This window comes from Saccoglossus kowalevskii, chromosome 16 (genome assembly GCF_978046115.1).
Source record: "Saccoglossus kowalevskii chromosome 16, keSacKowa6.1, whole genome shotgun sequence".
In the NCBI taxonomy this organism is placed as follows: Eukaryota; Metazoa; Hemichordata; class Enteropneusta; family Harrimaniidae; genus Saccoglossus; species Saccoglossus kowalevskii.
Genome location: NC_140656.1, coordinates 29,595,316 through 29,621,298, shown reverse-complemented (window position 1 = coordinate 29,621,298; position 25,983 = coordinate 29,595,316). Strand labels below are relative to the sequence as shown.

Here is a 25,983-nt window from a genome sequence, read left to right as displayed (position 1 = left end):
ATAATTACGTTATTGACTACGACCTCTGCAAGAGACGACGTTTAATGATTACTTCCCTCTAGTGATACACTATGGATATTCTTTTGTTTTCACGCATCGCATGATTTGTTTTACCTCTAAAATATGCGAGAGAAATAGTAGTGTCTTCGGTTTTATGTACATGATTTCAATGCTATCTTGCTTTATATATTACAGTATCTCTTGACCTACCAAGGAGTTTGTTGAAAATTAAATTTGGTGAAAACTGCAAAAATTATTTCATTTTGTATTTGATACCATGCAAATGAGACAATTTCTATACATAGATTTATTGCATCATATTGTTTTCCTTTTCAGGTTTGTTGGTAATTTCTAATAGAATGTCACAGTCCATTCAGTACTTTAATATATAACAAATGAAATGTCAGTATTTACATGCTTGTTTTTGTGGGATAGTCACATCAAATTATGGGAGCAGAAACACTTTATGATTGGCGAGGTTGTTTGATTTGATCATAACTGTCCCACAATACACTATGATTTGGAATTGTGATTGTATTGAGGCACAAATCAACTGTTGTTGATATGCTAGAACAAAATTGTCTCTAAACCAAGGTTCCACCTATATATATGGATAGTTTTTAGGGTATTTTGGGGTCTAATATGTATCTGAACAAAAAAAAATCTTTTTTTTTTTTTATTAACCATGTACCAAGTTTGGGGTAAATCGGTCCATGAACTTCTGATATAATGTGACGGACGGACGGACGGACGAACTGCTAAATGTTAAAATAGTGAAGACACTGACAGTTTCTCTAATTATGACAAAAGTAAGAATTTTATAAAACTTGGACAGCTTTATTAACTTAAATAACAAGCGGGCACTCACAAACAGAGCTGTTTTGAATACAATGAAACATTGTATTAGCCTAATTATTGATTAGCCTAGTCGTTACAAATTAATGAGATGCTGAAGTGAATGACCCCTTAATCACATCTCCCAACATGACTGCCTGAGGGCATTTGGGACCTGTTAACTCATTTTTCCTTGCGATCCTGTACTGCCGTACTGTATACTTTGCAGTATTCTCTGATAACCATATTATATATCTTTTTCTGCTTGTAGTTATAATAATGCGAACACAGCTTGAATTGACAACAAAAAATCGTTGCGTTTATTTCTGACACATGCTTCTGCGCATGATGTAAACGGAAGGGTATTCACATGCGACTTCAGTGATTTTGAACATTAATGTGTTAATGTTGGTAGTACAGTTTTACTCCAAATAAAGGGAAATTCAAACAAATGCAGATGTATTTTAAATGTAAAATATTGTTTATTATCAGAAAACCTTTCATCAGGCACATCCACCACATTTACCATACTCTTAAAAGTCTTTGCAATAAGCTGTATTGTGTACACTTTGAAAGCATAGAATATACTATTTGTCAGTCAAACACAGATCTTTAATTCAATGAGCGTGCATGTATAAATCACATTAATATAATACTTTGGTTGGCAAGACAACCAAACAAAGTACTAGTGCGACATGGGCTGATATCATTCCGAACATTTTTTCCCCAAGACAATTTCATTAAATTTTAGCGAGTTTCCATCATAATATTTTTGCATTATATTCAATGAAATGTCTCTCCCATCACGCATTGCACACATATTCAGTGATACTCTTACCTGTTCAAAATTGTAATCTTTCCCATTATGCATTGCAAATATGTTTAGTATCATTCTGTCGTACAAAATGTTAATCTCATACAATGCATTGCACATATACCTAGTACTACAAAATGTGAATTTGGATCAAACTTGTGATGACAATTTTCAAATATATTTTCCAATATTCTATACCGGTGAATTGCCATCACTCTACCCCTTCTTCTAAAATCAACAAACATTTGTAGACTTTAAAATCATCATAGTTTTGAATTAAAATAATCCATTATCCCATCCCTGCAAATTTCTATTGTATAACTTTTAAATCGGGAAATACTGTTTTATTAACCAACATCTCTGTATTCAACTAATAATTTGTCAGCCTTTAGTTCAGTGTCAAAGAGCCTGTACAATTCAGTCATTGTGATCTATAGCACAAACCCATTGACTGTTATTCCATTTAATTTAAATAAAACTTCATTCATCGCACCATCATGGTGATTTCAATGTATTGTCTGTGGCAACTATATGCAATATCTCTGAGGTTTGTTTGTTTGGTGCTATGTACAGTCCTTTTCTCACACCATAGAAGTATCGAAGTCTATGCCAAGAGCCTTTGCACATTGTTTGAAGTCTTGTATCATATGCGCTTGCTGCAGACATGGAAAATTCAAACTGCTTCCTGTCAAAACAAAAAAACAGGTATTAGTGGCGATAATTCATTTCCCACTTAATAAATTTGTTTGTTAATATACAAGTTACAAACCAGGCAACTTTCTAAATGTACATGTACCAGTACTTTTGTTAAGGCAGTATTAGAATTTTGCACTATTGAGCATGTTATTGCACATATCGGTATATGAAATGCATTATGGGAGAGAACAACCCATGCAGAACTAATCCTACCAGAAACGTGCAGTTAAATGTTAAAATTTATTTTTTAGTTTTTTTTAAATATTTGAATTTAAATCAATAATAACATACGACTTCTTCATCCCGTGTCACTGAGCAAATTTTCAAGACATGAAGAAATAATAATAATAATAATAATAATAACAATAGAAATCAGTGTCAATCAGTTTTCCATGACATTTTGGGCTCATGTTTCTTGAAAAATTGTCTGGTGATCCTAATTTTTTTTTTTTCGGTTTTGGTATCATTTAATGATCCCATAATAATAAAATTTTGATGAAATGTCTTTAAATTAACCTCTGATTATGTAACATTATATTGCACTTTCTATTTTTTTTAAGCCGTTCCACATAAAGGGTTTTAAATAAATTAACGACATAAAAAATGTCATCTTGTTCAAGTTCTCTCTCACTCCAATTTCAAAGATTATTAACTGGTAAGATAATAGTTACTGTTAGTTACTAGTTACTAATAGTAAATACTAAGGTTTATGGTAACTTAATCTTCTAAACAAATATTAATTCAAAAAGTGCACAATCGTATTCTCCTACATCCTAACTTTCAAAAAATATACATATTGCCATTGTTACATTGCTTAGTAACTGGTGGTAAATGCCCTAATCGCAAAACTATTTCTCATTTTTTTCCCATCTTGCTACTTTAAGACATGTTTCATTGTACTATGTGAACTCTATACTAAAAACTTGGTTGTGAAAAAGTATTTAAACTTGCTTTTCTAAATAGTATATCAATCTGTATACAAGTCATTGAAAATGACACAGTCCCCGTTAAGTTCTCTTTGTGCTCGTCATATTAAAGCGGAGGGGTTGTCGCGAGCGTGTCCTTGAAACTTGAGTTCCAAGTGGCGTATACAACAGATTGTTTATTTACATCAAAACACGTGTTTTGTGTCATAGTAATATGGCCAAAATAAAAACAGTCGTTATTCAGCCATCTTTGATCTGATTATGAAACACACTGATATGTATGATGTATGTGCCAAATACGAATGAAAATGGTACATAAATTGTGGAAATATAGTAGTAAGGCCAAAAAGTCAGATGGCTGTCAATCGGCCATCCTTGACCAGATTTTGAAACAAATTGTCATGGACATGCATCCTAACATGTATAAAGTACATGTATGTGCCAAATTTGAATGAAAACTGACAGAACACGTCCAAGATACCGCATAAAAAAACAAAAACAAGATGCCTGCCAGTCGACCATCTTTGATCCAATTGCGAAATAAATCGTCATGGACATGTATCCTAACATGTATAATCCATGTACCAAGTTTGAATGACAACTGACAAAGCATGTCCAAAATACAACATTTTCAAAAAACAAGATGGCTGCCAGTCGGCCATTTTGAATCAAATCGCTAAACCACTGCATGTGTCCCACATAAGGTACTAGGCACATGCAACGAATGAACAAAATCGGTCCACAGGATTCTGAAATATGACGTTGGATAGACTGACGCACGGACACACGGACGGTCGGACGGACAGACTCAGGAACTCACGGACGATCGGGGACATGTATCCTAACATGTATGATCTATGTACTAAATTTGAATGAAAACTGACAAAGCATGTCAAAAATACGATATTTTCAAAAAACAAGATGGCTGCCAGTCGGCCATCTTTGATCCAATTGTGAAATAAATCATCATGGACATGTATCCTAACATGTATAATCCATGTACATGTACCAAGTTTGAATGACAACTGACAAAGCATGTCCAAAATACAACATTTTCAAAAAACAAGATGGCTGCCAGTCGGCCATTTTGAATCAAATCGCTAAACCACTGCATGTGTCCCACATAAGGTACTAGGCACATGCAACGAATGAACAAAATCGGTCCACAGGATTCTGAAATATGACGCATAGACTGACGCACGGACAGACGGACACACGGACGGTCGGACGGACAGACTCAGGGACTCACGGACGATCGGGGACATGTATCCTAACATGTATGATCTATGTACTAAATTTGAATGAAAACTGACAAAGCATGTCAAAAATACGATATTTTCAAAAAACAAGATGGCTGCCAGTCGGCCATCTTTGATCCAATTGTGAAATAAATCATCATGGACATGTATCCTAACATGTATAATCTATGTACCAAGTTTGAATGAAAACTGACAAAGCATGTCCAAAATACAACATTTTGAAAAAACAAGATGGCTGCCAGTCGGCCATTTTGAATCGAATCGCTAAACCACTGCATGTGCATAAGTCCCATATAAAGTAATAGGCACATGCAAAGATTGAACGGAATCGGTCCAAGGGATTCTGAGATACGACTCCGGACGGATGCACGGACACACAGACACACAAACGCACGTACGGACGGACGGAGACCGAATTATAAGTCCCCGTTTTTGGACTTCGTCCGAACGGGGACTAAAAATGTATTTATAGTATACAAAGTTCACAAACCTGATGATATTTTTGGCTAATTTCAGAAATCCTCTTTGCATCAAACTCTGAGCTAGGAATAACATAGATCTTGCTTCCAACAATTCATCACCTAATCTCCAAGCCAAGCGCAGCTGCTTCAGTGAAATCTGCCCAGCCTGCATTGACTTTGAATAACAGATATGATATACAATCAGTGTTGGCGCCCTCTAGAGACCAATTCAGTAAATCTCTTGTTTACAAAATAAATACTGTAAACAACTTTAATTTTCCACAGCTCCCTTTATAAATGCCATAAAATCCTGAAATCTTAAAAATTTCTAGCAGTAAAACTCAAATAGTTTACAGTAGATCATACAATTATCAATGCAGTTTTTTTATTAAGGGTAATTGGGTGTTTCCTGATGAAACAGGTTTAACAAAATACTTCTGAAAATGATTCTTGTAAATTTGAGCTTATAAGGCTAAATATACAAATTTTATGGTTCCTATAAGATGCTTTTCAAAAATAGAGTAGTAGATAGAGATTTATTTTTCTATATATTTTTTCTTGCGTTTCAGTTTTTGCAGATTGTATGAGTGTCATAATGTTTGAAGTTGTTTACATTACCAAGTTTTGTGAATCACATTCAAAGCCTGCCACAATTCTTTCACGTTTTTTTTTTTTCAAATATGGTCAAAAAGAGGCAGTAAAAAATAGGGTAGGTCAGGTTACAGTAACCACACAATATATTTTTTGGTCTGACATGCTCGCACAAGAAACCTGCTACAAAATAGCTGTTTATATCACGTTGCTATGTGTAAATTTCCATTTTCAATGTCTTTTCTTGGTTTATACTACTATCAAAAGGAGTGACAAAGAGGCATGGTTTTTTAAAAACGTCCAACAGCGTGATAATTCTGAAAACACAGTACCCTGATTCAATATATTGCATTATATAATGTCTTCCACATAGACTTTGGGGTAAATTAGAATTCCAATACATTTTGAGGGGTTAGAATTAACCGCTGTGCAGTCTACATTCTACTTTTTGTATTCCAGGGCTAAAATGCACTCCACAGAACATAGACATAGATGGGGATGGTGCATGAAAGAGTCAATAACAATTCTAGTATATTTCAATGAGCACAGGTCACATCAACTACCACTATGGTTTATATGATTTCTGTACTACCTTCAGGCATATATATGCAATATTCTTGTATCGTTGTACTTAACTGTAAAACCTGTCATTTTACAACAAGTCATGGGATACAAAATACGTTACGTAACATACAATGTACATACAGTGCATGATGTGATAAACATTAGGTCATATAATAAACAATACAAACAAGAATCAGGAATCCTGACCATTATTCCCCATTTTATAGTATAGCGAGACAAACAACTTATAATAAACAGACAAATACATCATGTAACATACTAGTACATGAATGTTATACTACAAGGTTGTTATGAGGAAACCTCAAAGTAAGCATGAAGACAGCTGGAGTATCGACCGAATGCATAATCATTCCATATTTGGAATTCGCATTTCCTAATACGGTAGGATGAAAATACCCCGTAAAATATGCAAAATTACGGCACGCTGTAACTAAAGGCGTTACGGTGACATATGTATAACATGTATATAAGTAAATGTATAACAAAATAGGCAATTTTTACTTACACAATGATGGTACTTGTCCCCTAGAGATGAGTATGCACCTCCTAGTGTAGACAACCAGGAAAAACTATCTTCTAAATGTAGACGTATATAAATCTGTGGTATTAGGCGATAGGACCTGTAAAATATAAAACACTTATTACCGGTACTACCGGTATATGCATAATGCAGCGCTGTACTAGTTAAATTAGGATCATGTGATAGTTATAGGATCTAAACCAAAATTTGTACCAAGGCTGATGCGAATTGGGGAGTTTTTGGCCAATCAAATTAGCACTGTGAATATGCAAAGCTTAATTAGTAGCCAATGTGTTGCATGTTTTCAGTACTTATCTTGTATATCATGCCATAACCAGGTTACAACACAAAATCACAGAAATTCTAGAATATACCCATTGGCCAATTTGAGACAACTGTGGTACAATTAATTGCTTATGAAAGAGTCCCCTATTAACAGAACACCTCTATAAAAATGAACATTTTTATATGCAAAGAATGGTTTCACACATTCACAACCACATTACTGAGCAGGTGTTTCATGCAATTTAAAAAAAGATTGCCATTGCTGAAGAATAATATTCAGTTTGCCTCAATGTACAACTGTATATTACTGAAATTGTGTGATAGCTAATTATAAATCAAACCTGGATGTTTATGTTTATTCGTAGTATAATTTATAAAGATTTTTTGTTTTAATATTTTCGTGACAGGCGACATTTCTAAACATTGGGGTCACTGCTGTCTTAAGTGCATGTTTGCAAATCAGTCTCTCAAACCTAATACCATGTGTTTTGAAGGCAGGGCAGACTGTGCTTAGATTTATACTGCTGAGTGAACAGTTGGCTCCAGGAATCTACCCTGAATCAATGTGCCACTGTCACTGTCACATTGTTCCACATACCAAAACAGAAACATTGCTGACTAGTTTGCTATGGATGTCTGGTGACAGTTACATGATTAGAACCAGTCAGGCATAAATTTATGAGTGTTATAAGCACTAGACACACTAGCAACTGTGTCCTGACATTTCAGATTATGTCAGTACATACATTCTGTTTGGAAAATGACTTTATGTTGCCATGTATTAATAATATATCAATTCATATGACTGAATGAAAAAAACTGCAAGGCAATTGCATCATGCCCTTTTATTTATATTCAACGTGTTCAAGGACCCCACTATTAAGAATGATGTTCCATGTTGTTGACCCAACTTGTCCAATCACGTAACAATCTCAAGATTCACATATAGCAAATCAGTCAGCAACTTAGCTAGCAATGTTGCTGTTTAAGTGTTTGGAACAATCTGTCAATGACAGATTGGAAGGCATGGCAGACTATACTCTGATTTACAATCTACTCCAGAAATTGAACCCAGAAGCTCCAAGATGCAGGGTGAACATGTTAACCACTGTATAATCACCCAGGTCATATGTACCTTATAATATAAAGTTACCAAACCAATTATTACTTTGCCAATAACAACTAAAATTAATATGATCAAATTTGAGTTGACAACTCCATGACTTCATCAAACCACAGCGGGATTGTGATCAAACTTTAAATATTAGTAAAAGTAATATACGAGACTTTCTGCATATCTGCAGCATAAATTTACAGTTTCCCATACCATGTCAAATCTTGGCCTATTCGGAACGTCCTTGGATCAACATCTTTACTCGGTCTTAGTAGCAAAACCAATTTATCGTTAGCTGTTCTCCGATTGCAGTTATATTTGACAACTTCAAATGTTGAATGAGTTATTTCACTAATTCGTCCATCAAACATGAATCTCTTAAAATTGTTGCGAAAGTTTGTCGACCTTTGTATCTCGCACAAAAGACAAGAAGCAAGGATGGGGTCCGTCCTCATCACAATTTTTAGTATGTTTGACGCGATTTGGGACTCATCATTTAACGGAGTGGTGCTAAGGTGAGACCTATTAGTTAATGCGTCAACACCTTGCTCGTCGGACACATTTGTTACCATGGTAACGTTCATGCAAGATTGGGAAACGCTCAAAATAGTCGAACTTCAACACCATTTATCCAAGATGACAACCTCCATAGAAACTGAAGTCTCCCTGGCAACGTCTCAAGACCGGTAGAATTATTTGTTAAACAAACAGAAATTCTGGGTGTGACGTGCACTGGACCACTCCCCGTGACGACCTGTGAAATGCTGGTGCAAACGATACGATACGAGAAATAATTCAAGTCACAAACACAATGTCGACATTTCCCAACCAGCGTTTCTTGATTACATCATCCATGGAAGACCCGAGAAGTTTCTTTCGATGGAAAACGTCAAACGAAGCTGAAGAAGTTTTTCTTGAACAGCGCCACCCCTTACGAGAAACAAGAGGTCATTGGGTTACCCTCGTTCAGAAGAATGTTTTTTTTTGTTGAGCAAAACTTAATGCCAACTCAGATTTCTCACTTTTTGGGGGAGATTATTTGCATATTATTGTATATATTAAATTATAATTTAATTGTACCTGTCATTTGAGAAATTAGATGATAAATTTAAACTACCAAATGCGATGCAGCATTCAAAACTTGTGAGAGGTTCAAAGGTCGCAAGTTGAAAAATGGCGCGGCGTGGTGCGTGTTTACACTGAAACCGTGTGCAGACATTTGAATGCTAATTACGCAGGTAAAATGTACATATCTGTGATTTGATCTAGTGTGAAATCTTAAGCTGTCGCCTGTGTTGCGTACTTATTTAACTGTTTACGACATATCCATATATTTTGTTGCATACAAGTCAATTGTCGGAGTCGCGTGTAACTGTAAGTTAACTTTTACAGAGCCGTTACGAATCTAACCCAGCGTTGGACTATTGTGGTACTTCACTGCCCGGCTTCACTGCCGAGATACCTCCTCCCGACGCAAGGTAATGTCGTAAGCTTATGTTTGGGACAAATGACCAGTGCACACATATTACTTAAATAATTATGTTGTTCAGTGTTTACGTATAAAAAGTTGTAATTGTAAAGTATGCATCAAACTTCATTGAGTATAACTTACACAGCGGATCTCTCTTATGATAATAAAAGTTGGACTCGTGTAGTCGCTACCCGTATGTTGCCGTGTATTGAACCGCTACGTTATGGTCGTACCGCGAATTGCTACTGGTATTACCTCTGTTTAACCATGGATCTAAAAAGAGACTTGCACGTCGCTGATTTTTAAAGTAAACGCTTCTGACTTGCCGAGGAAAAAAAACTTAATATCTGGGAGCCATAGGGTCACTGGTGTAGACTGTAGTGTAAATGTTCATGTACTGTGAACTTTCTCGTTTACGGTATTTCAAAGAGGTTCAGTTTTCCTTGTGGCATTAAGTTACCAGGGCATGTTGTTATAAAGAAGTCAACACATTTGACAGTGTAGAGTTGCGTCCTGGGTATGCCATGCAAAGTGCAGCATTTAGTTCAAGAATTGATCTTTTTAGGTACACATTGAACACTCACAAACATAAAATTGTCAAAAAAAATAATCTTGCATACATATTACATGTAGCTGTCACTACGATAGCACAAAGTGGCTGCAGGAACTGTTTGACTGAGTATGTGTAAATTTAACTATGATTTTCACCGATTTATAAAGGCTTTAGCTGTTAAAAATATTAAGCACAATAGATTTAACTGATCTTCATTAATTTATTTATCCAGGATCTTTTGTTACCCCTAGTTTGTGTTTAAATGCGTTTTGTTTCAGTATAATAGAAATTTCAATGACTTGTAAGATGCCCAGTGGCTGATCAGCTTTACTGAGTCTGTGAAGTAATTACACATGTCACAGCACTGCTAATACTATGTCTATTGCTGAGTTCACACTGTTATCTTTCAATGATATGTACATACCGGTAAATCCAGTGTAATCTCTTGGTCTTTAACCACAGCTGCAGGGATTGTAGGTCCACAATTGAACTTAGGACCAGTTTGAGATTATCAAAATGAACTTACCCTGTCAGTGAAAGATGTAGACAGGCTGGTAGAGTTTGATATACTTGAAGTTTATTATATCAGATGTAGTAGTTATATTTGTCAATTGTCGGCATCAAGATATGAATGAAAATGCAGTCTAGTCTCACTTGCAGACATGTTGTTGCCCAAACTACCTTGTATCTCTTAACCTTTTTGTGAACTGGTGCCAAACTGTCGGAGTAGGTCTCACAATAATGTGTAAATATTTCAGTTTATTAGTGTCGTTGTGTCTGTGTAAATTAAACCCTGCTACATTTATAGTTTGTTTGATTCAAATTGACACTTGATGTTGTGAACTCCTTTTTTGTGATTTTTTAACATTTAACGATGTATCAGGAGATGCAGGGTAATGCAATGTACATATAAGTATTTCTAATAAAATCAATTTAAATTAGAAAAATAACCATATGATAAGAATCAAATGACAATGTTGGTAAAAATATGGTTTAGATGTTTCCTTTGGCAGAAATTGTTGGTTTGGTCTTATTCATTGATAGTGAAAGTACATATAGCCTGATCTAAATGTAATTCACCATTGGTGACTGGTACTGGGCTAAGTCCTTAATATTGATAATTAATTCACAATCACTGTGCTGTACTATTTCATTGTTTTAATAATGAAATACAAATTGGACTGATTTACTTGTTTTATCATTTATCATTATTATTAGTGTTGTTGTTGTTGTTATGTTAGAGCCTATTTGTAATTCTATTATGACCTTTATTGTACTTTGTGTAGCTATGAAATGCATCAGTAACATTTATTTCAAAAGAAAACTAAGGTGATCTTTCTTTCTCGTTCTTGGCTATTGAATAACTGTTGATGCATGTAGACAAAAGTAATATTGAATAGAGATAGGAACCATGAACTCATTGGTGCATAGTATACATTCACATGCTAAGTCATAACTGTGTGTTCCATGTGTTGTGTGTGTGTAGGGGTCTGACTGGACATGCTTTTTTTTATTTTGCAGGAGTTTACCCATAGACATAGTAGCTTGATGAAAACTGAACAAAGCTGACATAATATTGGCATAATGCTCTAATTAAGATGGAATCAGAAGACACTGGCCAAGATAACCTTAGTAGGATGCCAGTAGCTACATCATGTATACCTTCAGGATTTATTACTTCATCATCCAGGTGGACTTCAAATAGCCGAGCTGGTGTAGTATTGGATTTTAACCCCCCTACTTTATCTACAATGCCAACGAAAGATTTGTCACATGTGCATACAAACTCAGGACAAGAAGTAAACTTGTTGCCAAAACAAGTGGACATTAACTCAAAACACGAACCTCTCAGCATGGATGTGAATATCGAAACTCATACGGACTATGACGCGAGTGATAATTTTCAAGGAGCTTTACCGCAGTTCTTTAATAAAGAATTTCAAGAAAAGATAGCATCTCCCAAATTAGGTAAGTGATAATGCCATGCAAGATTGTTCCATTCAAATCGATTCTAGTTGTAGCATGGGTGCGCTGGTATATAGTATATGGTAATGTGAAGTTCACATGACTGAAGATTGGAGAGATTGGTGTGTGACTAACCTTGGGGACAATGGCCCTCAAGTAGGTGTCTGCTAAAATCTGGGTAATTGAAATATACTTGACAAAAGAGTGTATTGAAAGCATTGAATTCTTGGTTTTAGGTGATCAGTAGAATTAAACTGAGGATTGTTATTCCCCACATTCATGCCATGTGAGGAGGACTAATCAGGAATTCAATCATACTATGATGTGTGTAAGAACAAAATTACCCACTTGCTGTGCAAGAATGTAGTCTATGCTGGGGAAAAAATGTAAAAAAAATGGTGCATTGCATTTTGAGACTCTGCCACTCACAAGTTGCATAAAATATGCTTTGAGAGGGATATTCATAATCTTTTATGTATGCTTTATAGTTCTGTTAACTGACTTGCGATGAAATCCTGTTCATTTTCTCTCATTTGATGCAGAACTAAAACAATTAACTTGATGAGGGTATATTGTGTTTAAGCTGTCACTAAATACTGAATAGAAGTAGTTAATGAATCTTTATGTGGGTTGTTTTGTTGAGTTTCTATAAATGCCTCCTTCTCACCTGAGTGCCAATTCTCTCTTAGAACATAGTTAACTTAACAGGAAAATCAGAACTTTATTAATATTATTAGTGATCGTCAGTTTATTTCACAGCTATGCATGTGTTTTTTTATACTGTTTACTATCTCCCGATTGGCAAGTGCTTACCTGTTTTTTCCCAAGGTCGTGTGTGAAACCATGTACAGTATAGACACAAAGGCGGTACATTCATGTATTGAAGTGCCATTCTCACTACCCACAAAAGCTAAGTTTGTTTCATTAAGGCATGGTGGTAGAAGATTCTATCAGTGCTTATACAAGCGCTATGTATGATGTACTAATGAATCCTATTCAACACATGGTCTCTCTCTGATGGCATCCACTCGTGTTATTCACACTTGACTGAAGTCAGAATTAAACTTGGCCATCAAGGTGTATTTTTATTACAGTTTGAATTTCTTCAAACATGATCACAAGTAGCTGACCTTGAATGAGGTCAGATTATACATATACTTGTACATGTATCTAAAATTATGTTTAATAATTTTCACTTCGGGTTTAACAGATTATGTTAAAGGTACAATGCTTTAACTTCAAAATAACAGGTATTTCAGGCAAACCTCACTTCTCATGGTCATAATTTCAATATTTATTGCTGTAGTATTGACATTTCTACATTACTATGGTTGAAATAAGTAATATTTTAATGATATGCACTTCTATTAGAGATGTGCTTTTAATACTATAAAGTTGGAACTATTTTCGCAGAAGGGTTGAATCAGTGAAAATAAAATTCAGTGATAATACCTTTTTTTCTATATTTTACATTCAACTTATCAAAAATTAGTAAAAATATGTTATGTTTTTAAATGATGCCTATTTTCTAAGAGTAATTCATAGTTGGTTACCAATATTTGCCCTAGTGATAAAAATGGTATAATGCATTGTCACCAAATCTAAAAGTAATTCACTGTTGGTGACTGGTGAAGGGGAGTTGGCCCAGGTATTATTCTGCCACTGTACTGTCTTTACTGTGACTCTTCTCTAGTATGCAAAACTCGCTTTGTTGCTAGTGGGGAACATTATTTTTTCTTGGCTATCTAAGTTATAATCAAAACTGGTGCTAACCTAGTTTAGCTTGAAGGTCGTTTATGTATGATGATCGAACAAGGGCGATACAACCACTATTTCAACCATTTTAAGTGTTTGCATTGATTGTAAATGAGGCAGAATCACTGAATAAACAAAACTATAGTAAGCGTCCTAGTTTGCACTATGAGTGTGGCACCTAAAAGCTGGAACTATTATTTTTAGGGGTGGGTAGAAATAAAAATAGAATAAGTTGTTTGCACTGTAGTTGAATACACTCTTTCGGTGAAAGTGAATGCCTTGGAAATGCAAACTTTTAGCAAAAAGAATCAAATTCTGAAAGGGAGAAAAAATGTCATTGCTCTATACAAAATAATCTCTTGGCAATTTGGTAGAAGATTATCTGGCTTAAACTCACTCAATCTTTTTAATGGATAGTCTAATATACATAGATAATGACATTGTGATTGTTAGGCAATAGTGGGTGGAGTTTTCTCACTTTGCAAGACAATTCAAACAGTGAATGGTTTCGCCATGTGTTCTAAAACAGCACTTGTTTTAGTTTTTGTGTGCTTCACTTATTAAACCCTTATCCTGCCAGCTACATGTACTTTTACATTGACTTGACCAGATAGAAGTTAAGGCCAACAATATTCCCCTAACTAAAACTGGGCTTCCACTGAGGGTGAAATAGATGTATTGGTAGTCATGATGACTTGATTATGGTGAATCAACATAAAAAAGTTAACATAAATAATCACAATATTCATATAACAAATTAAAATATGCTACACTGATGATGAATTTTCCTTTTTGTGTGAATGACATATTTTTAAATGTCATTGGTGGTGAAAAAGACTTGTAGCCAAATCTCAAAGTATTTCACCATTGGCACTGAAGTTATGCTGTTGTGTCTTCATATTATAGTAGCTACATGTGTCACTGCTGGTTTTCAGTCTTTGTTCATGAATATAAAAAGAATAATAGGGAGACGCTACATGCAAAGACAAGTCAGTATGTCAGCTATTGATCTCAAGGTAGGGAGGGGGGGTTACATGTGTAAAACACTGGTGTTCTAGTCCTTCCCCAAACTGGCTTTTTTATCTGGGTTCAAAGGTCAGCTTACATCATTTCATTGACTGTGTGCAACAGTTACAAACTGACAAAAAATGATAGCAACACATCATCCTACATCACTGAAATACGCCCACTGTCCCAACATGACGTGGAAAGCTAACCAATCAGTGCAAACATTCATTATCATTATTTACCTAAATTATTTGATCTGATTACCTGTGGTAGTTTATAACCGAAATGTTCAGAAGTACTGTAGGTTTATTGTATTGCATAGGGTGGGAATATTATCAGAAATAATAATAATAATAATAATAAATTTATTGCATCCTTAGAAATAGTTTCTATTGGTTGACAACAATAAAATGTTAGTAATAAAATAAATTCCATATTGACATGATGATCCAAGAAATATTGAATAGTAGTGCTGATCCAGTAACCAAACCTTTTAGAAATTTTATGCAGGTGGTTGATAAATTTACAATGTCTGTGTCTGGTGTTTTAAAATATGGAGACGATTTATTGAAGAAGATTGTAGTGTTGCAAGGGGATCTGATCAGTTTTCTGAATTGATGAGAACTTTGAGAATTGTATAGACGATCGATTACATATGAAACTATATATAAAAATATATCTCAAGCGTTTTTTCTGTAAATGCGGTTATAGGAACATTGAGAACACTATGACAGATGTGTGGGCATTAAAAAGATTAATTTTGGTAGTGACGGAGAGATTGGCCTAAAGTAATATTGCTTACTGCAATGAGTTCGCCAATATTCTTCGCATCATAAACCCCCACAAAGATGCAGTTTTTGAAATGAAACTAGAGTACGAGTTAGTGACGTAGAAGGGCATAGTTTGCTTACATTTTTTTGACACATCAACTTTTCACAATCAAAGTTTCATGACAGATAGTGTTCAGTTGCATGACAGTCAATCGATTCATCAGATATGGCCGTTGCGAGTCAACAGTTGAAAACTCAGTTTAGTAGTTTCTACACTAATATTCATCACTATTCAAGGGCAATATCACTTTGTAAATATTTTTTATCAGTGGACTAAATCCGTGTTCTATCAATATGTCGCAGCGGTTTATATTTAACTTTTATTCATACATTTTCAAGCCACATTACATAGGGTCAATGGAAGTTGTTTTAGTCTTGAGATCTTGTTCACACATATCTCACCTCGGGGTTAAACAGTGAATTCAGAGTTGAGACCAGACCTTTGATTTAGCTGAACTAGCCTGAGTCAACACTTGGTTAATTTGTTCACACATGTAAACACCATAACAGTTGGTATCTATCAATAGAAATGTAAATAATATTTTATCTTTAAGTCTGAATGTGCATTTATTCCCTTGATTATATCCCCTGCTTATGTTTTTGTTGATCAGTCTATGTTAAAGAATCAATAAAGCAAATGCAGTTACCATTTATTGTAGCATGGCCTTATTTTTAATTCGAACATTCCTACACGTCATAGCAAGATAAAAACCAATATTTCACTCATCGTGACTTCCTAACTATTGTGTGCACTACTCATTCAACCAGGTATTCAATTGCATCTGCATTGCTGCTGTTTGTTTGACTATGAGACCCTCATCTGTAACTGAATAAGTGTGAATGCAAGTACTCCATTTTGTACATTTTATTTTGAAGACAACTTTTAGTAGGGGATTGCCTGCTTGTATTTCAAAAATTATTTAATACGATATCAGTATAAGTATCGTCTTAGATTTGTTACTGGAATTGACACATTTTATTAACACTTCAATAACTTGTTATATGAAACAAAATAAAAGCAATAATGAAAATGAATAATATCAGGGTTATTACGAGGATACTGCAAATTATGCATGCATGAAGGTAGTGCAATGATCGTATTGATCAACGAGTAGCAGAGACTGATGCGATACTGTAATTTCTGATTGCATAGTTAAGAGTAACTGTGGCTGAAAGTAACATTTACTGTGTGTATTTTGCAGTTTTTTCAGCAAACAATGTATGTTTACTATCGAGTATTAAATGTATCACTTGTTATAATACATGAAATAAAATATTGCATACTTCAAATATAAGTGTTATTTTGTAGGAGAGCGGGTGTGATGTATGTATGGTAGATGTGATTGTACATGGTATATGTGATTGTACATGGCAGATGTGATTGTACATGGCAGATGTGATTGTACATGGTAGATGTGATTGTACATGGTAGATGTGATTGTACATGGTAGATGTGATTGTACATGGTAGATGTGATTGTACATGGCAGATGTGATTGTACATGGTAGATGTGATTGTACATGGTAGATGTGATTGTACATGGTAGATGTGATTGTATTGTACATGGTAGATGTGATTGTGCATGGTAGATGTCTATTTGATGTGATAAAATAATAACACATGGTCATTCAGACAAGATCATGATTGTTTACTGCTCAGGCTGATGACAAATCATATATAAACTTTAACATGACAAATTCCAGGAACTCCTCTGTCTACTCAGTTGTCAGTTTGGTGAGTTCTCATTATTGTATGCATGATGTGCATCTCCACAGTGTGGCATAATACAAGACAGATCAAAAATGCATATCATATGCACAGCCTGCATGCACGGTGTATTAACTACAAATTTTGGTTAAATTGGTTCATTTCAGCAAGCTTGTGTGTAAATTTTCAGAATTATAATTCAGTAATTCAATTCTTCAAAAAAAGATATATATATATATATTTGAGCAAATATCATGAATGAACAGAATCGTTACATAGCGCATGTAAAGCGTTCATGTGAAAAAGAACATAGGTGTTGATAAAATTAGCATATGGTGCACATGCAATGATAGTTCCACTTTCAGCACTTCGCAGTCACATTTTTCGGAACATGGAACTCTTGATTACCGTTAGTAGCCGGTAGCATCAATTCTCATCTGTGGCTCAGATTGAATCAAAACTCTGGCAATCACTTGTTTCTGCTGACATCAACCTAGGAAAAAATATTGTGGGATTATATATAGTGATCTAATTTCTTCTGACTACAGATACAAGTATAGATGTTCTAGAACACCAGGCTTCCAAAGAGCAAGCTAAATTATTACAGAGATTTAAGCAGCTGAAACAGTGGCAACAAGAACAACAGGACAAATTACTACGGCAACAAAAAGATCAGCTAGAGCAATTTAAAAATGAACAAGAGAGAGTAAAAAGTATGATAGCATTACAACGACAGATACAATGGGGAGGTAAGAAAAATGCTTTGTACACTCATTTTGTCACTTTCTGCAATTATTCCCAATGTTATATAGCAACTTTTGTCATGTTAAGCTTATTATATTTCCCAGATCAAAAATACAAGTTGATAGCATTCTGTGACATTTTATCTATCAATGTTTTCCTCCTTTCTTGCTTCAAGGGTTTGATGCTATCTTGATATTTTACAGGTTCTTCTAGTTCTCAATCATCTCATAAACCAACACAGTTATCATCACAGAACCCTAGTACAATACCTCATATTCTTGCCAATGCTGCTTCTGGTGGTGCTAAAGGTTTATTTCCTCCAGTGCAAGATGATGTCTTACATCAGTACCCAGCACAGGTGAGTTATCTAGATGTATATCAAGGTATAATACAGATAATAATTAGTCCCCTCAACCTCCAGGTCTTAAACTCTAGTCCTCTCAACCTCCAGGTCTGATACTCCCTCTAGTCACCTTAATCTTCGTATCTTTGACTCTGTGTCCACACCACCACTAGGTTTTCCACTCTAGTCACCTAAATACGTTGGTCTTCCACTCCTGACATTTCAACCTCTTTTTCTGCTGCTCTACTCACGCCAGTGTTCTTTCTAGTACAGTAGATTACTGTAAAAGCTAGGATGTAACAATCACATACAAGTGTGGATTGAATAAAGTTCAGTTCATGAACAATGCTATTACCAACTATAAACCTGTCTGAACATGAAAAATTCAAATATCAAGTATCAAATAATTTATGTTAATTAATTATAATCTAACATTTCATCGTTAAATGACTTTTACACTCAAGTAAATTGTGTGTACAAGGTTTGAAAGTTCGTCTTCATTATCTGTTTACCTTTTTGAAATGAATGGATATGTGTGGGTGAAAAAATGTGTCACATTGTGTAACACTGAACACTATGTTGCCATGGTTTCATTATAGACTGTGTCTAAGAATGTCTAGAACTGTATGTTTGTTGAATGATGTTGATATTTAACATGGTGTCTACTCAGTAAATGCTGCTATGATAGGGATCGTTACGTTGCCGTCCTTTACCGTTATTTTAATTGCTCGCCCTACCTGCATACAATCTCGTTTCGCATTCTAAATCTTCACTATAAGTAGTGATCATAAAAAAAAGTACAAAGTAAAGGAGGTTAAGCTATAAACATCTGAGAGTATTTGAGGGCTTTCAATCTTATTCATGCGTTCTATTCATCATGCCTTTGTTCGTTACCATCTGAGCACATGGCTCTTGCCTTGCAATGCACATCTTATTTCCCTCCCAAACACCTTCACCCCTTTCATCCAGGCATTGTCTGTTGGTATTTCTCGTACAACTATTGATTTGATGTTGCAATATATATTACAGGGCTCGAAATAAAATTTTTCTTCATGGAAGCCTGACTAGGCAACTGTCGAACGTCTGGTAGTCTGACATTTTGTAGGCAACGAATGCAAAAATTTTAGATAAATAATCTTCTCATTTGTGGTAGAACATCTGTAAATGTTTTGTATATCTACAGTTTCTCTTGCAATATTATTTGTAAACATTGTTTTGACTTTCGACATTGAAACACCAACGCTCTGGACAAAATTCAGTCACTATTTTCAGTCACTGTAGATTAATTTATGTATCATTGCCACACAAAAAATGTTGCTATTTTGAATATCAGGGGTGTGTAAATATATTGTGACAGATGTAATAAAATGTATGGTAGTGTCTGATGATCAACCCTGACTTGATCTGAAGGTTTTTGACATTTGACAGTTTTTCTATTTCAGTTTGTCTATAATTCACTAATTATACTGATAAATGTTGTCAGTTTGCAAACCATTTTGTACCATTTTGCACGGCTAATCCAACAACATTGAGTATATCCCGTCTTACCGGTACACATTTTGTACTTTTTTTAGTTGTGACTGTGTAACAAAGATTATACATATAAAGGTGATTTCATAGCTTTAAGACTATCACTATTCTTACAGTATCCTATTCTACAACAACTGGACATTTCTTTAATTCCGATTTGCTCTCGTCCAGCCCGTGTTTATCTGTTCTGTACGTATTCACTGACCCTGCTGCAACATGTGCCTGACCTGGTTAAGCTTCAGATAATAAAGTTTTTCATACTGAAAGAAATCAGTGGAGCATGAAGAGATGACACTTTTCTTGTCTGGTTGGTTCAATAACTAATGATTTGGACTTTGAATACGACCACTGTGTATGCTTTATTCTGTTCTGTTTTCTATAATGGCAAACTCATTGCATTAATTCTCAATTCGTTCAAGGACTTTTCCAGTTCACTATGTTATACGTTTTATTTTAATTATTCGTTATTTTCCATGACTTGAAAATTTCAAACAAACTACAGTGTAAATTTTGTGAGATTATGCTTTTTATGGCATCGGGGAAATTAAGTAAATTGGATCAGTGAACATTTCCATGGGTTTCCCCCGGACATGGAATCACAGTGATTGTTCCGAATTTTACTCCCCAATAATGCCATCAAATTACTAACAATATCTAACATTCAAGTATTGGTTTCTGAGGGTGGTGATGACATAACAGTTTTCTCCAACAATATACGCAAAATTAATTATGTGTATTTTTTGTATGTTAAAAGTGAGACAAGTAATGACATAATAGGTGATTTTCTGTTCACACCTAATTTCTGCTGAAAATATTACATTTTTGAGTTTGAATTTTATAGCTCAATATGTCAATCATTGTGTGGGGAATATTGGTTTGAAATATCCTCCCTTCATCAAAATTGATCATTATCAAATGTGTACATCACATTATTAAGCGTGAAAAAATCCCAATATATTTGCGTATTTGTCAAATCCCACAGAATGCTTTGACGTCATTACAATGTTTGTCCTGTTTTTACATTCATGCATTATACAGGATCTTGCAGCGAATGGAAAATGGTCTTGGTGGTGCAAAATTTTGTACATTTTAATGAATTTTTTTTTTTTATTAGTCCCCGTTCGGACGCAGTCCGAAAACGGGGACTTATGTTTTGCCCTGTGTGCGTCCGTCCGTGCGTCCGTGCGTCCGTGATCACCTGTATCTCGAACATGCATGGACCGATTAAGTTCAAACTTCACTCATACATCACACATTATATGGGACATATGCACATGCATTTTTTTCATGATCCGATTAACGATAGCCGAATAGCGGCCATTTTAAGGCCGAAAATGCATCAAAATCGCACATTTTCACCATTCCGGACCCGGATCTCAGTTATGCATGGACGGATTTCATTCAAATTTGGTACATACATTAAACATAATAGGACCTTGATGCACGTCATTTTTTTTTTCGGATCAAGTTCGAAATAGCCGACTGGCGGCCATTTTGTTTTAAAGAATTCAGTTCTGGATCCGTATCTGAGACATGTCTGGATTGATCAAGTTCAAACTTCACACACACAAGGTACATCATGTCACAAATATGTATGTGCATTTGTTTCATGATCTCATTAACGATAGCCAAATGGGGGCCGCTTTAAGGCCGAAAATGCATTGAAATCGCACATTTTCACCATTCCGGACCCAGATCTCAGTTGTGCATGGACGGATTTCATTCAAATTTGGTACATACATTAAACATAATAGGACCTTGATGCACGTCATTTTTTTTTCCGGATCAAGTTCGAAATAGCCGACTGGCGGCCATTTTGTTTTAAAGAATTCAGTTCTGGATCCGTATCCGAGACATGTCTGGATTGATCAAGTTCAAACTTCACACACACAAGGTACATCATGTCACAAATATGTATGTGCATTTGTTTCATGATCTCATTAACGATAGCCAAACGATAGCTTTAAGGCCGAAAATGCATTGAAATCGCACATTTTCACCATTCCGGACCCGTATCTCAGTTATGCATGGATGGATTTTGTTCAAATTTGGTACATACCATTAAACATAATAGGACCTTGATGCACGTCTTTTTTTTTCGGATCAAGTTCGAATTGGCCGACTGGCGGCCATTTTGTTAAAGAATTCAGTTCTGGATCCGTATCCAAGACATGTCTGGATTGATCAAGTTCAAACTTCACACACACATGGTACATCATGTCACAAATAGATATGTGCATTTGTTTCATGATCTGCTTAACAATAGCGAAATGATGGCCATTTTAAGGCCGAAAATGCATCAAAATCACGTATTTTCACAATTCCAGAACCGGATCTCAGTCATGCATGGATGGATTTTGTTCAGATTTAGCACAATGTGTTGTACATATGCAGGTGCATTTCGGTCATGATCTGCTTTGAATGTATATGTCACTCAAATATGAACGGAACGGGGACGTGTCATTGACAATGACTTGTTTCTTGTTAATTTTGATTGTTGTGATAGTTGACAAAAGTGTTGTATTCATTGGGATGAAAAGTAACGTGATCCAAACTTCCAAACTGTTTTGGAAAGATTTAAAAAGTCTGTTTCTGCCAAACTGATTTCAGCTCTTCCATTTGCAGCCAACCTTCCCCTCATCACTGCCTGTTGAGGATGACCAAGAAGAGTCTGAATTTGATTCAGCCAGTGATATACAGAGTAGCACTGTAATGGAGGGGGTAGAACCACTCCCTGACACAGCTTCTGAATTCAGTGACATGCCTTCAGAGGACAAGCATACCAAAGAACAGACACAAGTAACCATGGCAATCAGCTCTGATAATGAAAGGAATTTGAATAAGGTATGTTTGCAATCAGTTGGGCAGTTCTATTTCTGAAGTATATTCTTGCTACTTTTGCTAACTCATTCTTATGTAATTTAATTAACTTTGGGTCAATGCTTGTACAGTGCCAATGTTGAAACTTGCATAAACTTTTAAAATGTTAATGTTTAATATATTTAAATATGTGTTTATGCTGTGTGTAATATATGACAGTATTCCTCATGGTTAGAACTTCAAACATTGGACAATAATTTAGAACTTTGTTTTAATTCAAGATTTTTACAAAACTGGTTTTTAATGAACATTGTTGTTGCCAGAATTGTTGTTGTTTAATGGTTCCTGGCTACATATCGGTTCAGATTTCTGGGTAGAGAAAGGTCTAGATTTCTGGGTAGATAAATGTCCAGATTTCTGGGTAGACAAAGGTTCAGATTTCTGAGTAGATACAGGTCCAGATTTCTGGGTAGATAAAGGTCCGGATTTCAGGGTAGATAAAGGTCCAGATTTCTGTGTAGATAAAGGTCCAGATTTCTGGGTAGATAGAGGTCCAGATTTCTGGGTAGATAGAGGTCCAGATTTCTGGGTAGATAGAGGTCCAGATTTCTGGGTAGATAGAGGTCCAGATTTCTGGGTAGATAAAGGTCCAGATTTCTGGGTAGATAAAGGTCCAGATTTCTGGGTATATAAAGGTCCAGGTTTCTGGGTAGTTGAAGGTCCAGATTTCTGGGTAGATGAAGATCCAGATTTCTGGGTAGATGAAAGTCCTGATTTCTGGGTAGATGAAGGTCCAGATTTCTGGGTAGATGAAGGTCCAGATTTCTGGGTAGATAAAGGGCCAGATTTCTGGGTAGATAAAGGTCCAGATTTCTGGGTAGATAAAGGTCCAGATTTCTGGGTAGATAAAGGTCCAGATTTCTGGGTAGATAGAGGTCCAGATTTCTGGGTAGATAGAGGTCCAGATTTCTGGGTAGATAGAGGTCCAGATTTCTGGGTAGATAGAGGTCCAGATTTCTGGGTAGATAGAGGTCCAGATTTCTGGGTAGATAGACGTCCAGATTTCTGGGTAGATAAAGGTCCAGATTTCTGGGTAGATAAAGGTCCAGATTTCTGGGTAGATAAAGGTCCAGATTTCTGGGTAGATAAAGGTCCAGATTTCTGGGTAGATAAAGGTCCAGATTTCTGGGTAGATAAAGGTCCAGATTTCTGGGTAGATAATGGTTCAGATTTCTGGGTAGATAAAGGTCTAGATATCTGGGTAGATAAAGGTCTGGCTAGGTTGATGGGTAGATAGAGTTCCAGATTTCTGGGTACAGATACACATTTTGGTAGAAAAAGGTCCATATTTTTGGGTAGATAGATATCAAGACTTATCTATACTTGGTACCAAATAAAATTGCGGTCTCTACTAACAAAAAAATATTGAATGCATTGTATTAATTTAATTGTTCAAAAAAAAGATTTAAATTTCTATTCACTTAATTCGTGGTCTAACTATGCAAAACATAACACATAAATAATTTGCAAGTGAATTTGTAAAAAATACATCTCCAGTGATCCCAACTGGAGATCACAACACATCCTACCAACAAAACATTAACTTTTTTACTCAGACATAAACGTAACTACATGGCAAAGAAAAAAAGTGCTTTAAAACAATGGATATAAAATATTTCCCCGATAGAATCAGAAAGTATCCGACAGTGTAATGACTTGACGCCAAGTTGTGAAAGGTTGAAAATTCATCACTGCTATTATATTGATGCCATAAGTGACCTGATGGGTAAATTCATGTGTTAGTACAAGCCTGCCAGATCGTCTAAGTTCTGAGTTACGTAATTTTGGATTTCTGATTGTGCCTAAATTATTCTAATCATATTAACTTACATTATATATTTTTGGGAAAACAAGAGTACCTTGTTTTTCAAATGTCCATCTTGGCCATTATTTCTGGCAGATTTGAGTTCTTGCTAAACCTACAGCTGTTAATTTGTATTCTATTAATTTGTGCTCTAGAAAAACACTTATTTATACTAGCACATTAGTTTTAAAGGTAATTTTTACGTTGGATTATGTTTCAGATAAATACGTTACTTTTAAATTAATATGTTAGACATTTATTGGTAGGTTTATATGAAAAAAAACATTTGCAGTATAAAATAGCTTGAAATCTAAAAAAATATAGGCCATACAAGGTCAACAGTTGTGGTTTAAACTTTATTTGGACAAGTCATGGGGCTGGCTGAAGGGGTTAAAGTTATTTGCTTTACTCTCATATAACCAACAATATCATTGTGCTAGTTTGGACATAAATACACCACAAACTAAACTATCCTGAATGGCTTCGCCTTATTGTACATATAATGTTAGGGCAGCTTGGATCGTTTACACATTAAGCACATGTGCTTCTAGTCTAGGAAATATGGTATGGTTGACTTACTTAGTGTAAGGTGTTCATTTCAACTTGTTTGCATTGCTCACTGTGCCAAACTTGGTTGGGTTTTTAAGTGGTCATGAATAAGATACGATGAATAAGATACGAAAAATTGGGTCAAACTATAAAAGGTCATTGCATCAGTAAAGAGGATGGTCGAATTTTTTTTCATTGAAGTACTTTTCTTGACCCAATGAATGTTGACTGAGATTCCCTGTAACTGAAAGCACTATTATTTATCATTTAATTAACACTACTTGAAGCAATCAACTTACAAACTTTAGAATTTTTTTCTGAATCGGGCAAGCCTTTCGTTTATTCCACTTTTGTTTATACCTTATAAAAAAATTAGTTTCTGACCTTGAGATTACATTTAACTGAGGTTTAGAATAAGCGGGCTTTTATAATTAACTTCCACAATCCAATGGGATTTGTGGTCAGATTGTAGGATGGGAAGTTAGTTCTTATTCAAGATGTAAGTATCTGGATTGTTAACTGGGTGGTACCAAATTTCAATACACAACTAAGATAGTAGACAAAGCGTTTGACCTGGGTACAATAGTTTATCTATTTGAAGGCAATTCTTTTTCTACTTTTAGTTTCTGTTGTTCCTTTGATATGCATCTGCCATGTCGCTTCTTCTCCCTGCCTTGCAATGCTTCTTAGTTTAGCAGATGCTCTTGCCATCAGAGTGTACTTATCGTGTGCCTGCACTACTATATACTACTCTATTTT

The 25,983-nt window shown here is 35.2% G+C and overlaps 2 protein-coding genes across 2 annotated transcripts in view; one reads left to right on the top strand and one right to left on the bottom strand.

Annotated features, from left to right (window-relative positions):
- Nucleotides 1-1,131: 1,131 nt before the first annotated feature.
- Nucleotides 1,132-9,032, bottom strand: LOC102803331 (uncharacterized). The gene is made up of 4 exons (XM_085491331.1): nucleotides 8,299-9,032; nucleotides 6,672-6,786; nucleotides 5,020-5,165; nucleotides 1,132-2,333 (listed from the first exon to the last, which is right to left on the bottom strand). The coding sequence occupies exons 1-4, from the start codon at nucleotides 8,667-8,669 to the stop codon at nucleotides 2,144-2,146; spliced, it is 822 nt and encodes a 273-aa protein (XP_085347457.1). The 5' UTR covers nucleotides 8,670-9,032; the 3' UTR covers nucleotides 1,132-2,143.
- Nucleotides 9,033-9,239: 207 nt separating this feature from the next.
- LOC100372964 (centrosomal P4.1-associated protein-like) overlaps nucleotides 9,240-25,983 on the top strand; it is a 56,763-nt gene continuing 40,019 nt past the window's right edge. Inside the window, exons 1-6 of the mRNA XM_085491330.1 lie at nucleotides 9,240-9,323; nucleotides 9,478-9,563; nucleotides 11,631-12,077; nucleotides 17,923-18,123; nucleotides 18,322-18,476; nucleotides 22,617-22,835. Of these exons, the coding sequence (XP_085347456.1) occupies nucleotides 11,708-12,077; nucleotides 17,923-18,123; nucleotides 18,322-18,476; nucleotides 22,617-22,835 (945 nt within the window). The 5' untranslated portion in view covers nucleotides 9,240-9,323; nucleotides 9,478-9,563; nucleotides 11,631-11,707. The remainder of the gene's footprint in view (nucleotides 9,324-9,477; nucleotides 9,564-11,630; nucleotides 12,078-17,922; nucleotides 18,124-18,321; nucleotides 18,477-22,616; nucleotides 22,836-25,983) is intronic.